Source organism: Haliotis cracherodii, unplaced genomic scaffold (assembly GCF_022045235.1).
Source record: "Haliotis cracherodii isolate W230 unplaced genomic scaffold, xgHalCrac1.p SCAF_5, whole genome shotgun sequence".
Classification (NCBI taxonomy): Eukaryota; Metazoa; Mollusca; class Gastropoda; order Lepetellida; family Haliotidae; genus Haliotis; species Haliotis cracherodii.
Window position 1 is genome coordinate 4,552,358 of NW_027266308.1, and position 18,074 is coordinate 4,570,431.

Genomic DNA, 18,074 nt, shown 5'->3' on the forward strand with positions numbered 1-18,074 from the left:
TTCTGAAATAAAGCTGTGGTGGAGAATGTGTCCAGGGTTGCTATCATCATGATCATAGATTGGAGATGTTACAAGGAGGGGGTCAATACCACTGTGTCAGTCTACACACAGAACTTCGTTGATGCTGTGATATGGACACAGGGGTTAGAATATCTCATGGGAGATGATAGACATAACTTTTCCATATTTCTTACCAGGATTTTTTTTTAAATTCTCCTTCAACATCTGGTCAGGTAAGAAACGTGATAAATCGGCTTCAGTGCAAGTTTGGACATCGGTGAGGTCACATTGTTTTCACTAGCTCAATCAGATTTCAGGGATTGTAGTCAAAATGATCTAAAGTGCTCAGAATTAGACAAGAAGAAAAAAATTGTTGACCAATATTTAAGGCCAGAGAATGGTGAACTGGTGAAACCAATAAAAATGAAATCAGAAATCTGGGAAATAATAGATGCAGTCAGTCTTGAGATGTAAAGACGGCCTTCATAGTCTAGTGGGAGAGCGGAAGGTCCGGGGTTCAATCCCCGACCACGTCATACCAAAAGACGTGAAAAGATGGTACTTGTTGTTACCCTGTCTGGGACTCTGCATTTAGGGGCCAAAACAAGTGCTAAAATACATGCCTGCCCGACAGTCAGAACCAGGTCTATTTTGCTGGGGGACAATCAGTTTTGAAAAGATGCATTGCAATGTTGCGGGTCTGATTGTCAAACTGAAATTTTGGGGAATTTTATACACTGCGGAAGCCGATTCCATTTGCACAATCTTACACGATCTCACTTTCTCCCAGATGCCTCGGAGAATTACAATAAAACTTCACCTTACAGGTAAGTCTCGTTTAATTTTCTTACTATGACTGGGAGATGTTGACATACAAATAGCATAAAATATTGCCATGGAACCAACATTTTTTTGTTTTCGGATAGTTACTTTTTAAGGAGTTACACATTTCCATGACTTGTTTTCGTCTGAGTTTCATAACTAAAATATATTTGTATCCCTATCAAACCCTTGGATGAACAGTAAGATGAATGGATGGAGAACATGCCGTGCTGTTGGGTTTCTGTTATTACCCATGACAAGAATATGATTTGATCACAGTCTTTCAATGGTCAGTATGAGGAGACAAGATCCGTTGTCTGATATGGGTAGATCAACGAGGTACACGTTGACTACAATCTGCCAAAACATTGTCATTGTCATTGTCATTATTTACCCAAGAGAGGTAATCTGAACCCCTCTTATTTTCCCAAACTCAGCAATGTTAAGTGAGTGAGCGAATGTTGTTTTACGCCATAGTCAGAAATATAATGGCAGGCTGAACCTGCCAATCCAGTGACTGAAAGCATGAGCAATGATTCACGATGTTGGGATATGAAGACTCTCAGTCATCCAGGTCACACATTGTAACCTACTTATCCCCATGTCAGTCTTCCAACAATAAATGTGAGCTAGAGACCATTGCAGTCCTACAGTCCTATGAGGAATTATCACCAATGAGTGTAAATTTTACAAATACCCAGTGAACGCTGATTGTACATTTTACAGCTGTCTAGTCATATGAACGCTTGTCGTCGTCCAGCAGCCTACTGCGTTCATCGACGGAGGAGTAGGATTCCTCAGCCCCCTGGATGTTGCGCTGCTCGGGGCGGATGTGCTGCATCTCCTGGCCCCTCCGACAGCATGGCAGCCAGGAGAAGTCCAGCAGGTTGTTGTACAGGGCTGTGCCGATCATCAGGAACAGGAACCCATCAACTGAAATAGCAATTGTAGTCATGGACGATTGTTAAAACAAAGAACAGTGTGTCACATGTTGAACAAGATAAAGTTAATACTTCCTGGTGAAGCTGTGTGGCATCCAATGTCGTCCCCAACCAAAGAATTGCAAGATTCAAAGACATGGTCAAGCTCCTAGGCCGGTATGGCATCCAATGTCCTCCCAACCAGACAAGATTCAAAGACACGGTCAAGCTCCTAGGCCGGTATGACATCCAATGTCGTCCCAACCAGACAAGATACAAAAACATGGTCAAGCTCCTAGGCCGGTGTGGCATCCAATGTCCTCCCAACCAGACAAGATTCAAAGACATGGTCAAGCTCCTAGGCCGGTGTGGCATCCAATGTCGTCCCAACCAGACAAGATTCAAAGACATGGTCAAGCTCCTAGGCCGGTGTGGCATCCAATGTCGTCCCAACCAGACAAGATACAAAGACATGGTCAAGCTCCTAGGCCGGTGTGGCATCCAATGTCCTCCCAACCAGACAAGATTCAAAGACATGGTCAAGCTCCTAGGCCGGTATGGCATCCAATGTCCTCCCAACCAGACAAGATACAAAGACATGGTCAAGCTCCTAGGCCGGTGTGGCATCCAATGTCATCCCAACCAGACAAGATTCAAAGACATGGTCAAGCTCCTAGGCCGGTGTGGCATCCAATGTCCTCCCAACCAGACAAGATTCAAAGACATGGTCAAGCTCCTAGGCCGGTGTGGCATCCAATGTCCTCCCAACCAGACAAGATTCAAAGACATGGTCAAGCTCCTAGGCCGGTGTGGCATCCAATGTTGTCCCAACCAGACAAGATTCAAAGACATGGTCAAGCTCCTAGGCCGGTGTGGCATCCAATGTCCTCCCAACCAGACAAGATTCAAAGACATGGTCAAGCTCCTAGGCCGGTGTGGCATCCAATGTCCTCCCAACCAGACACGATACAAACAACAAAACACAATCATAATTACAATAATGCTAAAAGCAGTTAGGAAATATTCTCTTTACCAGTGTCCTATATTCATTTATGATATATGGTGTTGAACTGTACCTTTTTGTGGGAAAGGCCACTGAAACAAAAGCATATGTGACATGTTCTATGGTCCCAGAGTATTACCTTGCAGAAGTCCATATGACTTGTCAAATGGCTCTCCAAAGTTCTGCAATGTAGAAACAAATAGTGAAAGTTAAAAACAGACAAACAAACAAATCATGTCTTCACTCTGGACATTTTACATCATGGAGTGAGTGAGTGGGGTTTTATGCCGCTTTTAGCAATATTCCAGCAATATCACGGCGGGGGACACCAGAAATGGGCTTCACACATTGTTCCCATGTCGGGAATCGAACCCGGGTCTTGGGCGTGACAAGTGAACGCTTTAACCACTAGGCTACCCGACCACCCCTTTACATCATGGGCACTGTGATGAGTGGGTAGACTAGGTGCTAGGTGCAACGTTCCACACCGTCGGGGTGCAATGTTTCACACCATCGGGGTGCAATGTTTCACACCATCGGGGTGCGATGTTTCACACCGTCGTGGTGCGATGACATGCAATCAACCAAGTCACAGAGCCTGACCACCTGAACCATTTATGCTGGATACCTATTCTAACTCAGAATCCCACCAAGGATGATAGATTGCATGAACTATGTTGCCCATGATATCAACCACTGGTTCGTCTGGCTTAGACTCCATTATTTAGAGTCTGCTGGGAAATATTGGAACTCTTAATGACAGTGTTGTCAGCAACAAACAGATACACCAGGGGAACCATAGTAACCGACCAATTCCAGAGACATACAATTGTTTCTTGCCATCTTAAATATTGAAGAATGGTTACCTTGTCGAATGCATAGAAGATGAACAGATCTACTCCCCAAACCAGCATGGTCCGACACGCATCAATGAGTGTCCGATGAACAGCTGGAACATACATTTTACAGCACATTACGCACTGTACATGGTACAATGAGTGAGTGATTATGATTTTACGCCGCTTTTAGCAATATCACGGCGGGGATCCAGAAATGGGCTTCACACATTGTACCTATGTCGGGAATCGAACCTGGGTCTTCGGCGTGACAAGCAAACGCTTTAACCACTAGGCTACCCAACCGCCCCTGTACATGGTACAGCACACATGAGGTACATGGTGATAACTTCACTTCTGATGCTGGGCATGTGATGTATAGCATAATAACACCATTGAATACAATGTTTAAGATACATCAGATTTCAAGAAAATAGGAAATTTGGACAAAGTAACATTATTCCTAATTTGCCTCTGAATGGCATTTGGTTTGGATTCCTGGATAAATGATTAAATCTTTGTGGACTCCACTTGTCCCGGGCCTAGCGGACAAGAGGCCACGTCCACCTTTTACTGTGACGTGCGTCATACCTTGTGACTACTCTATCAGGAATGACAATGGCATAAAAACAATCCCCTTGATCAATCAAAAACATGAATTTCAGGATTTCTGTTCTTTAATATCAGAAGGACAATGTTTACAATGGGAGAATCTTTTCAAGCAATAACAACTACTATGCAGTATACACCTGGATTACATTACCTGTGAGAGACTTGGTGACGGACAGCCCGAAGTAGTTATAGAAAGCAATGGAGATGAGGTACAGCAGGCAGAATATCAGGAGGCGAGGGCTGTTTCCAATCTGATAGAGAGCATCCAGGCTGTTCTCATAGCTGTTGTTGACCTGCTTCCCCGGGATGTAGTACATGGCAGGGAGCACAATCTGAAACATCCAAGGTCGACCTTGTCAGTCTGGTGCCCTGGTCACTCAGTAGGTGGACCTTGTCAGTCTGGTGCCCTGGTCACTCAGTAGGTGGACCTTGTCAGTCTGGTGTCCTGGTCACTCAGTAGGTGGACCTTGTCAGTCTGGTGCCCTGGTCACTCAGTAGGTGGACCTTGTCAGTCTGGTGCCCTGGTCACTCAGTAGGTGGACCTTGTCAGTTTGGTGCCCTGGTCACTCAGTAGGTGGACCTTGTCAGTCTGGTGCCCTGGTCACTCAGTAGGTGGACCTTGTCAGTCTGGTGCCCTGGTCACTCAGTAGGTGGACCTTGTCAGTCTGGTGCCCTGGTCACTCAGTAGGTGGACCTTGTCAGTCTGGTGCCCTGGTCACTCAGTAGGTGGACCTTGTCAGTTTGGTGCCCTGGTCACTCAGTAGGTGGACCTTGTCACTCTGGTGGCCTGGTCACTCAGTAGGTCGACCTTGTCACTGTGGTGGCCTGGTCACTCAGTAGGTCGACCTTGTCACTGTGGTGGCCTGGTCACTCAGTAGGTGGACCTTGTCACTCTGGTGGCCTGGTCACTCAGTAGGTCGACCTTGTCACTCTGGTGGCCTGGTCACTCAGTAGGTCGACCTTGTCACTCTGGTGGCCTGGTCACTCAGTAGGTCGACCTTGTCACTCTGGTGCCCTGGTCACTCAGTAGGTCGACCTTGTCACTCTGGTGGCCTGGTCACTCAGTAGGTCAACCTTGTCACTCTGGTGGCCTGGTCACTCCGTAGGTGGACCTTGTCACTCTGGTGGCCTGGTCACTCAGTAGGTCGACCTTGTCACTCTGGTGGCCTGGTCACTCAGTAGGTCGACCTTGTCACTGGTGGCCTGGTCACTCCGTAAGTTGACCTTGTCACTCTAGTGGCCTAGACACCAGTAAGTCGTCCTTGTAACTCAGTAGGGCAGACAGAATCCCTTTCAACAGGTGACAAGCATGGGATAGAGGGGAACTGTTCTGCACTGGAATCTCTTTAGAAGAGAAACAGGGATCCACATTCAGGCCCCACTCTGGACAGGTCTCCCTGTGAAGGACCACAGGATGCTTGGGACCCATTCTGTTAAGCACAGTGCTCAATACATGCCTTCACCAAACTCTCTGAACCTCAAGTTCATACAGAGAAAGACAGCTTACCTCATAAAGTTCATGATCACTATACAGAAACAGAGACATTTGTTTTTACTCTTGGTAATCTTGTTTCACAAGTAGTCAAAAACGCATTAATTTTCTACTCACAAACATCATCAACAGCAGGCCAAACGTCCCCTCCATACCAACAACCTGAAACACAGAGGTCAGCATGACAGAACACAGAATTTATCATCCAAAACTGGCTCCCACAGGAGATATGGCTTGGATTAGTTCAAGCGATATCTACACTGTAGATATCGCTGCAATGAAATTACATCACAATGCTTTGCTGACCATTGTGACGTCACTTGTTACTATGACGTTACAATCAAATGACATCACTAATGGCTCTGCTACTGAAGCTGTTAGAAGTACTTTTTACACTGAAGACACTGCTAATTACTGTCTACAAATTGAAAAAGTTGGAAGAATGATGTTCGATGATAAATAAAATCTCACCCTTCATGTCTTTTGATATCAAATATATCAACACTCGTTGATAAAAGTGGCAAAAATCCTCGGCAAGCCTTGGAATTTTTCCACTTTTATCAACTCGTGTTGATATATTTGATATCAAAAGACACTCGGGTGAGATTCTCTATATCTAGCCATGTCCGGAAGTGCGACAGGGTCTCGGGTAGTGAGGTGGGGTGTTTGGTAGTGAGGTGGGGTGTTTGGTAGTGAGGTGGGGTGTTTGGTAGTGATGCAGGGTGTTTGGTAGTGATGCAGGGTGTTTGGAAGTGAGACTGGGGTGTTTGGTAGTGAGGTGGGGTGTTTGGTAGTGGTGCAGGGTGTTTGGAAGTGAGACTGGGGTGTTTGGTAGTGAGGTGGGTGTTTGGTAGTGGGGCGTTTGGTAGTGAGGTGGGGTGTTTGGTAGTGAGGTGGGGTGTTTGGTAGTGAGGTGGGGTGTTTGGTAGTGAGGTGGGGTGTTTGGTAGTGATGCAGGGTGTTTGGTAGTGATGCAGGGTGTTTGGAAGTGAGACTGGGGTGTTTGGTAGTGAGGTGGGGTGTTTGGTAGTGATGCAGGGTGTTTGGAAGTGAGACTGGGGTGTTTGGTAGTGAGGTGGGTGTTTGGTAGTGGGGCGTTTGGTAGTGAGGTGGGGTGTTTGGTAGTGAGGTGGGGTGTTTGGTAGTGAGGTGGGGTGTTTGGTAGTGATGCAGGGTGTTTGGTAGTGATGCAGGGTGTTTGGAAGTGAGACTGGGGTGTTTGGTAGTGAGGTGGGGTGTTTGGTAGTGATGCAGGGTGTTTGGAAGTGAGACTGGGGTGTTTGGTAGTGAGGTGGGTGTTTGGTAGTGGGGTGTTTGGTAGTGAGGTGGGGTGTTTGGTAGTGAGGTGGGGTGTTTGGAAGTGATGCAGGGTGTTTGGTAGTGAGACTGGGGTGTTTGGTAGTGAGGTGGGTGTTTGGTAGTGGGGTGGGGTGTTTGGTAGTGAGGTGGGGTGTTTGGTAGCGATGCATGTGCTTGATAGTGATGTGGGGCATTTGGTAGTGAGGTGGAGTGTTTGGTAGTGAGGTGAAATGAGGTTAAACATCAAGTTTAAGATGTGTGTGTGCCTCTGTGCCTGCGCATGTGTGTGGCTGCTTTTACTAGTCCGGGCTTATACCAAGTTTATAGTGCTAGCCCTCTGAGATACCATGCCACAGTTTAACATGAATACTCCACTCATAAGTTTATATGGCATAACACTGATTTGGTATTTCTAGGCCACAAAGGATGATAGATAAGGAAAAATTATCTAAAAATTGAGATGTTATGAATTATTTCAAAATTAATTTCGAAATTGTATATTGATAGAATATAGAGTGACATACCTGCAAAGGAGGAAAATTTCTTTTTTTCAAAAACAGTTCTTCAATAATCATCTGGCTGGCACTGACAATCTGGCTGGAGATGATCAGGACGATACCTGGAAGAGACGCCGCATCAGTGATGGGCACCTAGATGGGCAATATCTACTCACTCTACACCGAGATGGGCAATATCTACTCACTCTACACCGAGATGGGCAATATCTACTCACTCTACACCGAGATGGGCAATATCTACTCACTCTAAACCGAGATGGGCAATATCTACTCACTCTACACCGAGACGAGCAATATCTACTCACTCTACCCCAAGACGGGCAATATCTACTCACTCTACCCCAAGACGGGCAATATCTACTCACTCTACACCTAGATGGGCAATATCTACTCACTCTACACCGAGACGAGCAATATCTACTCACTCTACACCGAGACAAGCAATATCTATTCACTCTACACCGAGATGGGCAATATCTACTCACTCTACACCGAGATGGGCAATATCTACTCACTCTACACCGAGACGAGCAATATCTACTCACTCTACACCGAGATGGGCAATATCTACTCACTCTACACCTAGATGGGCAATATCTACTCACTCTACACCGAGACGAGCAATATCTACTCACTCTACACCGAGATGGGCAATATCTACTCACTCTACACCTAGATGGGCAATATCTACTCACTCTACACCGAGACGAGCAATATCTACTCACTCTACACCGAGATGGGCAATATCTACTCACTCTACACCTAGATGGGCAATATCTTCTCACTCTACACCGAGACGAGCAATATCTACTCACTCTACACCGAGACAAGCAATATCTATTCACTCTACACCGAGATGGGCAATATCTACTCATTCTACCCCAAGACGGGCAATATCTACTCACTCTACCCCAAGACGGGCAATATCTACTCACTCTACCCCAAGACGGGCAATATCTACTCACTCTACCCCAAGACGGGCAATATCTACTCACTCTACCCCAAGACGGGCAATATCTACTCACTCTACACCGAGATGGGCAATATCTACTCACTCTACACCGAGACGAGCAAAATCTACTCACTCTACCCCAAGACGGGCAATATCTATTCACTCTACACCAAGATGGGCAATATCTACTCACTCTACACCTAGATGGGCAATATCTACTCACTCTACGCCTAGATGAGCAATATCTACTCACTCTACCCCAAGACGGGCAATATCTACTCACACTACACCTAGATGGTCAATATCTACTCATTCTACGCTTAGAAGGCAACACAGGACATTGTTACGATTTGGATCCGATACAGAATCTGTCACGACATAGTTAGAAACTGTAATCAGACTAGACAAAATCTGCTGAGTTTCCGGAATGTTACAGGACGCACTATACTGTCAGGAGTGCTTGGCCGACCTCTCTGGACCTTTCATGATCCGTAGGACTGTGTTACGGACGTGTACAACTACATTCAGACAATGATAGGACATTCCAGATCATTAAGGATAGTAATCCGACTTTTTCACTTTTCGTGTCGTAGCGCTGTCTGATCTCCAACAGGAGCGATAATTGGCACTGTGTGAACCTCAGCACAATTAGCACGAACTCTAAAGGCTAAATACACCTTTCAGCTTCCTGAGCTTGTTGCTTTAAAAAGATTAGTTTGTTTGTTGTTTAACGCCCACTCCGCAATATTCCAGCTATATGACTGCGGTCTGTAAAAAAATTAAGTCTGGACCAGGCAATCTAGTGATTGATATCATGAGCATAGATCTACACAATTGGGATACGATATATGCATCAACTAAGTCAGCGAGCCTGACCACCTGAGCCCGTTACTCGCCTCTTACAACAAGCATGGGCAGCTGAAGACCAATGCTAACCGGGATCTTCTCGAGTCACTTTAAAAAAACAAACAATTTTCAAAATTTGAAATGCTTGTCAAACTATTTCGTTTCTATTTCATCCCTCCACTGTTCCAGAGAACAAGCTGAAGCTGATAGGAAGATTATAGAAGATGTGTCAAGCCTAAAGCCTGTAGGGATCATCTGTCCTTGGGAGCTAAAATACCATGGCCAACCCTGACCAGAATATGGCCCTAATCCAATCTCATTAAAATCAGATCTTAGTTCTCGCTACCGCTAAACAAAGATCTGAGGACTTCCCATTAGGGTTCACGTCAGTACGACCTTTCATCCAACCAATCAGAGCGTCGCTTACCAGATCATGAAAGTGACATTCGGAATGTGATTTCTAATCATGCAGCTTCGAAAACTTTAAAATGGGGTATTCCTAACGATAGTTACGGGCTTAACAACTGGGTCTACACAATCTAGACCATATATTAGCCATTGTTCTTTCGTTCAGGTTTCAAATTTTTAAGCAGGAATTTGTCAAAATATGTTTCGAAGCGCAGTCGACAATTTGAAATTAGTGCCATAAAGCATGAGAAAGCTGCCTTCTGATTGGCTAATATCAACTTCTTGTCAGTAATTCCATTGGTTGGTCAGAGTTCGCGAAAGGTCGGTCTGACATGACCCTAATGGGAAGTCCTCAGATCTTTGTTTAGCGGCAGCGAGAACTAAGATCTGATTTTAATGAGATTGGACCGAATCTCAACTGGGCTGTTTCCCTACCAAGCACTGTGTTGGATCCAGATGTTCCGGCCTGACTTTTGAAGACGCTGGAACACCCCACCAGCACCAGACCAAACATCGTCACAATTATACCCGACCAGTGGATACACGTCAGTTTTCTTTTCAAAAATATTTTCTGCAACATGCCATTAACATAAAAATATTATTCAATAAATAAAAATCTCAAAACCTGTTTGACATATGTCAACACTCGGTCAGAGTGAGTTAGTCAGTTGGCTTTCTTATGCTGAAAGTCTTTTAAAGATGTATCCATGATAACACACTAGTCTGTTATCAAAATCTTTGAAATATAAAATCATCAGCATAAACAGTTTTTCTGAGCCATCTTTTTCTCTTATGTATGTCAATTCTAACTAATTCCAGTGCTGACATACATAACAAGCGAGAAGTACTCACGTCCCCCACCAATATGACATGTCTGGTTGTATGCAAGGCAAGAAATGTTGTACAGTTTTCAAGATCTGCTCCGGAAACGAGCACTACCACCATTTTCACTCTAAGTGAGTCGTTGCCATTGAAACTCAAAAAATATATTTCTCAAAAATTCAAAACTATCAAAAGGCACCAGTTCACCACTAGACCTATCTATGTGCCAAGTTTGGTGAAGAAATATACGGTTTTCAAGATCTGCTCAGGAAACAAGGACTCTCGCCATTTTCACTAATTCAAAGTCGTTGCCATGGAAACTCAAAAAAATAATTTTTCAAAAATCCCAAACTATCAAATGGCGACAGATCACCATTACACCTATGTGCTAAGTTTGCTTAAGATATCTTTTTCATGCTTTTTGAGGTCTGCTGTGGAAACGAAACATGGGGATTTATTTTCAACCCATCTGATGTGTTTTGGAAACTGTAAACCAAGTTATCAAGAGGCATACCACTCCTGCCTCTAAACATATCTGTTGCCATGGCGACCAGGGATGATGACAAGACAAGTTGGGCGTACCGACAGAATCCCTGCAAATATGATGATGGATCCTCGGAGCATCTGCCACACTGACGCATCGACATACAGAAGGCCGATCCCTGCAACACAACTGTCTCTGTTAAAGCCTGAAGCTGCGAGGTCCAAACTGGCCTTGGTTTCTAAAGCCTCTCATAAAAACACTTCATTTTCTATTTTTTATTAAGTATTGCCTGACAAGCAGACATGACTGACTTATAGCTCTTTTCATAAAGACAAGTTCCATGGCAGTATGTGCATTGTATAACTTTACTAAAAAGCAACATATATTTTATCAATTTATTCTATTTCTTTTTCTATTCAATGAGGTTGTCTAGCGTTAAAGTGTTCACAGCGTTTGTTTGTTTGTTGTTTAACGCCGCACTCAGCAATATTCCAGCTATATGACGGTGGTCTGTAAATAATCGAGTCTTGACCAGACAATCCAGCGATTGACATCATGAGCATCGAACCACGCAATTGGGACACGATGACATGCATCAACCAAGTCAGCGAGACTGACTACCCGATCCCATTAGTCGCCTCTTACGACAAGCATAGTCGCCTTTTACGCAAGCATGGGTTGCTGAAGACTTATTCTAACCCGGATCTTCACTGGTCTAAAGTGTTCACACCAAACACCTGGATTCAATCCTAAAACACTGGTGTCCCCCTACTGCGAAATTGCCAGCATATTGCTAAAGTTGTGTAAATTCCCAAACACACTCACAATTCTTTAACCTATTAATTAATAACACAGAAAGGAAAATTACCTGCTAGTGAAGTTCCAAAAAGGTCACACAAGGTCGGCACGATCAGAATAAATTCAAAAACTCTGAAATAAGAATTGTGGAATGAATAGATAATTTGTATACCATCTTCATGAGGCAAGGGAGTTAAAGGTAACAAAAAAGTCCACTTTTCACCCTTGCTATGCTGGAATAATGGAGTAATATTTTTTATTACAATATAGATTTTGACAGAGACCATATACTGATATGGGATGACTCGTAATAGCCACTGGTCCCAGAAATTCCAGCCTAGTTCGGCAAGGGCGGAAAGTGGGCTTTTACAGTGAGGCAAAGACGTATATACAATCTAATATCTATATACGTCTTTGAGTGAGGTAACTTCCTTGCCTAGAGAAGATGTTTGTGTAAATATGGAGACATAATAGGAATTTAATTCTTACTTTGCACAAACCTTATGTACACTACTCAAAAGAAGTTAAGGATCACCTGATTCTTTCATATTACATGCCATGACAGATTAACATTACCAATATGAAAGAATCAGGTGATCCTTAACTTCTTTTGAGTAGTATACAATACCCTGGACATAATATCACAACTGGTACTTAGTAATAATGTTTTTTATGATACTAGAATTTGTGCAGGATGCCATTAAACAAGTGTAGCATTGACACTCCAAAAGCATTTTTTTTATCAAAAATTTACTCATTCTTTGTTACCCAAGGATAACAAACAGTGATACTCTTGGCTCAAATCCACAACTAGCATCTTCCGAAAGGCATGCGTGTCCACTAGTTAAGTTTTCACCATTTTAAGTTGATGCTCTGAGCTAGAAATGCAAGGGAGGTAACTAGGCTTTGATATAGGCTAGAGGACACTCACCCCACACCCTTTTGAAAACCAAATGAAGTTTGTTGTAGGCAGAAAAGTTATCTGAGAGAGGATTTTGATAGTTTGGACCTCTCTGTTTCAAAAATGATGGATCCGCCCTTGCTTGCCTTGGCAAGATGACAGCTAATGGACCCTTGCCATGAAGATCCGGGGTAGAATAGGTCTTCAGCAACCCATACTTGCCGTGAAGATCCGGGGTAGAATAGGTCTTCAGCAACCCATGCTTGCCGTAAGAGGCGACTATGCTTGTCGTAAGTGGCGACTAACGGGATCGGGTAGTCAGGCTCGCTGACTTGTTTGATGCATGTCACAGTATCCCAGATCGATGCTCATGATGTCCATCACTGGATTGTCTGGTCCAGACTTGATTATTTAGCCGTCATATAGCTGGAATATTGCTGAGTGCAGCGTTAAACAACAAACAAACAAACAAACAAACACACATTGGCCAAGGAGTTAAAACAACATGAACTACTGTGTGACCAAACTCTGGAACAATGTCCCACTTCTTTAGATGTAAATGATGAAACACCCCAACATATTGTGAAATTACTGAATGGGATAAGTCCCTGCTCAAGCACATACTGACTGACGGTTCTGGGAACTTCTGACACGCTTCCTACACCATGTGATTACATGAAGTCAACTATGTCATTTCTTCTGCCTGTGGAATCTAAGAACTGTCTCACCTTTTCTGTTCTAGAGGACGAATGGGAGCTTGTGGAAGTGTCTGGGTTGCCACCTGTAATATGTCAGTCAACACAAAGTGTGGGAATTAATGCTAGACTATGCCTGGTCAATGTTCCAAAAGACCAAGAAATTGTCATGATCTGCCAGTTGCTAGAATTTAGAATATTAATAATGCTAGTGGCTAAATTCGACAGCCTCCCCATCAAATAGAATAGAAATAAGATCTGAGCTAGAATGAAATTAAAATTACAGACAAAAAAATGCGAATATCATACATGTCAGTTAATATTTGAAGAATTACTCACTTTTAAGAGATATTAGATTGGTTCAATCCACAATCGAACATACTGTTATTTTGTGTGAACCGACGCTCCTGAACAAATCACATGTGACGTCACAGATCCATGACTCAATATGCACCATTTGTATTGTGCAGGATTAGCGTGTAAAGTTTGGAGGTGAGGTGAAATGGGGTTTAACGTCGCATCCAAGATTATTGCGCTTACATAGCGTGTGTGGCTGCTTGTACTATAGTGCTAGCTCACTGAGATACCATGCCGCAGTTCAACATGAATACCCCACTCAGACACAGTATACTGACTCCGAGACGACCAGTTTTGTCATTCAGGCATACACATTGGAAACATCTCTTCTTAACGTACATATTTCTCTATATGTTTCAGTGGTTCGCAATTTTGGCGGTGTGAGTATATTAACAATTCATACAGATGTTCACATATTGTAGTACATGAAGGACTTTCATTTGAAGCAATAATTATTATTGAAGGAATCGCCAATCTCATTAAAATCAGACCTCGGTTCTCGCTACCGCTAAACAGAGATCTGAGGACATCCCATAAGGGGTCACGTCAGAACGACCTTTCATCCGACCAATCAGAGCGTCACTACCAGATTATGAAAGTGACAGTCGGAATGTGATTTCTAATCATCAAAACTCGAAAACGTTAAAACAGGGTATTCCGAACGATAGTTACGGGTTTAACGACTGAATCCAGACAATCTAGACCATCTATTAGCCATTCCAGAATGTTCTTTTGTTCAAATTTAAAATTTGTAATCGAGAATTCGTCAAAATATGTTTCGAAGCGTAGTCGCCAATTTAAAATTAGTGCCGTAAAGCACGAGAAAGCTGCCTTCTGTTTGGTCATTTCATTGGTCGGTCAAAGTTCGTGCAAGGTCGTTCTGACATGACCCGTAATGGGATGTCATCAGATCTTTGTTTAGCAGTAGCAAGAACTAAGAACTGATTTTAATGCGATTGAGGAATTGCAAATTTCAATCTCATAATTTCACATCAATAAACATGTACATACCTCTTTTGCATATGCCATTCTTTCTCTTCTTCTGTTGAAACACAAACCAAACAGACAAGCCATTTCACCTGGAAGAAAAGTCACACCATCACACCAACAACTCAACATCCTAACATGGCACCTGAAGTCTCAGTGGTATTTATTTTCTAAATTTTTTATTGTTCCCAGAGTTGTAGAGTAAAACAGTATTCTGTCAAAATATATTTCTGATTGCATAGAATGACACAATACACTCTTTAAAATTTAAAGATTTTGAAACAAACATTGTCACATTTCAAACTGGAATGGTTGCAACACACAATCAGTGTGTGAGTGAGTGGATTTAACGCTGCTTTTAACAGTATTCCAGTTATATCACGGCGTGTCAGCTTAATGTGGGAGGAAAGCCCGAAGTGATGCAGGTCTCAGACGTTTACCACTTCGGTGAAACCCAAGAGTATGGGTATGGTGCTGACAAACCTAGAAACCTAATCGGGGCGATCTGGGATTCGAACCCACAATCATAGGTTTCTGGCGCACCCAAGGGACGCAACTCTGCACAGCGAATCTCGTTGCCTTAGAGGACTGGGCCAACCGTGCCCCCGCAACACACAATCAGACTCAAACAATAACTCAGTGGCTTTTTTAACACTCCATTCTTCTTTCAAACAGAATATAATGTAAAAAACACAACAGAAAAACAAATAAATAGTGTCCTTAGTACAAATTTTAAGCACCCCAAAAACTGCAATATCTGGAAATATCCCTGTCATCAAATTAACTACAACATAATCAAACATCATTTTTCCATTTAAATTAAATTTAAATTAATCTGGTGACGAAGCAATAATGTGTACAACAAATATACCACTCAAAACAAGTTGTAAAACACCCGTAATTAGAAGGTTGTGTGTTGCAACACCTACCAGCCACGACAGATATAGTCATATGAAAAAGTCTTGTGTTCTTTAACTTCTCTATGATTGTGGGTAAGATTCCCGGTTCGCCCCAATTATGTTTCTAGGTTTGTCAGCACCATACCCGTGCTCGTGGGTTTCACCGAAGTGGTAAACATCTGAGACCCGCATCACTTCGGGCTTTCCCCCGTCGCAAATATGCTGCTTATCTGTAGCTCTGATGTGGGGAATCAAACAGTGTTTTTAGCATTACAGCCAATTCGGCCACTCGGCTACCGGACCTCCCCATTATAACAAAACACCCCAAATGCATTGTTTAAGTTTATCACCTCTTCCAATACTAAAGTCTTATTCAGGATGTTCAGGCCTTAAATTTCATATAAAAAGATAAACTCAAGGGAGCCATTATAAATTGAAAGAAGCAAATTGAATTCAAAAGTTTTATAATGCATTGATCAGCATGATCAGGCAATAAAAACACAATGCCATTTAGAAAGCGGTCAAATGTAACAAATGTTATATTTGGGATAACACTTTCTTGGTAAAGTACAGATTCTCGTAATTGTTTGGGTTGATTCCAGTCCGGGATTCGAACCCACACCGCCAGAGTGAGGCACCAAATCGCCAGCACACAAAGTCAATGATCTAACACACTCAGCCACCGAGGCTTCTACAAAAACGAAAGGCCAATAACTTGTAGTCCAGATCACATACTTTGAGTACCCCTCTGACAAGTGTAAATTGGCAGGGCTCCCATGGCCAAAAGCTATGAACACACAATGCCATATAATGCATTGATCAGCATGATCAGGCACGATAAATAAATATTATTTTATTAGGTTTGTGTCAAAATTTTGCATCTACTACATGGAACCACTTTTTTCATTTTTTCAGATCCACGTACTCTCTACATAGCTGACATTGGCTAAGCTTACTTAACAGATAGACACGTTACTAGATTGCACTTTGGATGGTAGACTATTAAAGATGAGAAACCTTTGCCTCATACAACATACCTGAAGGTACTAGTCTGCCCAATATAGTCACTGATAGAGGGACACACTCACCTATAAACATGATGAAGGTTTGAAACCAGGGGTGGTCAAAGTCATGTGGTTTTGTTGTACTGTTGGCACTTCTGTCTGGGTAGCCTGGGGCACTGAAAAACAGGGAATACAAGCGCATGGAAGACAGGAGAATGTATTAAAAGAATTGTATTGAAGACAGGGGAACAATGTATAAATACAGTTGTTTTGAAGATGGCAGGGCAAAAATGTATAAATACAATTGTAATTGAAAACAGGAAAATAATGTATAAATACAATTGTATTGAAGACAGTGGAATAATGTATAAATACAATTGTACATCATCAGTATGTGAAAGAATTCCTGAGACTAAAACAGTAATTGGACTTATCTAGGGATGTCAGTCTTATTGAAGTTGGTCCATGAGCTCTAATATATTATAACTATGTTATGTTGTCATACACAAAAACTACATAGGCCTACTGAGACAAATTAAGAATAACACAAAATCAGAAATGTTTTTCAAGTCACAATTGTTACAAAGCAATACATGTTGCCATATCAAAATAAAATATCACTTGTTGCCATATAAAAAAAAGAAAGAAAAATCAATTACTATTTTTAGTACTAATTTTTAACCCTTAAAACTTATTAGAACTTGACAGTTTCCAAACTTGTATAAAAGCAAATGTTATTCTACTTGGGATAGATATTGACGGATAAACGTTGTCGGAAACAAGTGGTCTACGGAACAAACTGGAAAGAGTTGTCAGGTGGGGTTCACTAGCGTTAAAAAAATAACATTGTCAAAACACTGAAAACTTCTCACTCTCAGGACGGAAGAGGCGTGTGAGGTAAATTATGTCAACACGTCAGTTTAACTAAACTGTAAGTGGAAAGGTGCACAATTGTCATTCTTTCTTCAAACGTGAAATGGATTCAAATACATACACACAATCATTCTGTGCTTTTTTACTGATCGTGTTTATGCTTCCAGTCACTAGCATCCCGATCATGAGAGCTATCTGCACACAGGAGAGCGCCATTTTGAAAGGTGATCATGTGACTACAAAGTAATCACGTGATTCGCGTTGCCATCAATGCGTTAAATTGTTTGATAGGCATTGCTTAGAAGTTGACGGATGACAAGATAGACACAATTTTATGGATAACAACTTCTTTAAAACTGTGAAAAGCGACGTTTCACAGTATTAAAGAAGTTGTTATCCATAACATTGTGTCTATCTTGTCATCAATGCGTTGGTAGGCACCAATATGATCCAATTGTACAATTCGGCTGATACAATAAATTGTAAAAGATTTGGTTTAGAGAGATTCAAGCGCATTCAAAATATGCCTATCAAACAGTTTTTAAT

At 42.5% G+C, this 18,074-nt stretch overlaps 2 protein-coding genes across 2 annotated transcripts in view; one reads left to right on the forward strand and one right to left on the reverse strand.

Moving 5' to 3' along the window:
- Window positions 1-18,074, forward strand: part of LOC139443317 (pecanex-like protein 4) — a 137,584-nt gene that overhangs the window by 78,163 nt on the left and 41,347 nt on the right. The window lies entirely within an intron of this gene.
- On the reverse strand, window positions 1,196-17,744 carry LOC139442379 (solute carrier family 35 member F6-like). The gene is made up of 13 exons (XM_071223179.1): window positions 17,650-17,744; window positions 16,740-16,831; window positions 14,777-14,844; window positions 13,442-13,494; window positions 11,883-11,944; window positions 11,113-11,192; window positions 10,144-10,279; window positions 7,509-7,603; window positions 5,803-5,847; window positions 4,345-4,525; window positions 3,612-3,694; window positions 2,885-2,927; window positions 1,196-1,755 (listed from the first exon to the last, which is right to left on the reverse strand). Exons 1-13 carry the CDS (start codon window positions 17,742-17,744, stop codon window positions 1,553-1,555), a joined length of 1,236 nt encoding a protein of 411 aa, XP_071079280.1. The 3' UTR covers window positions 1,196-1,552.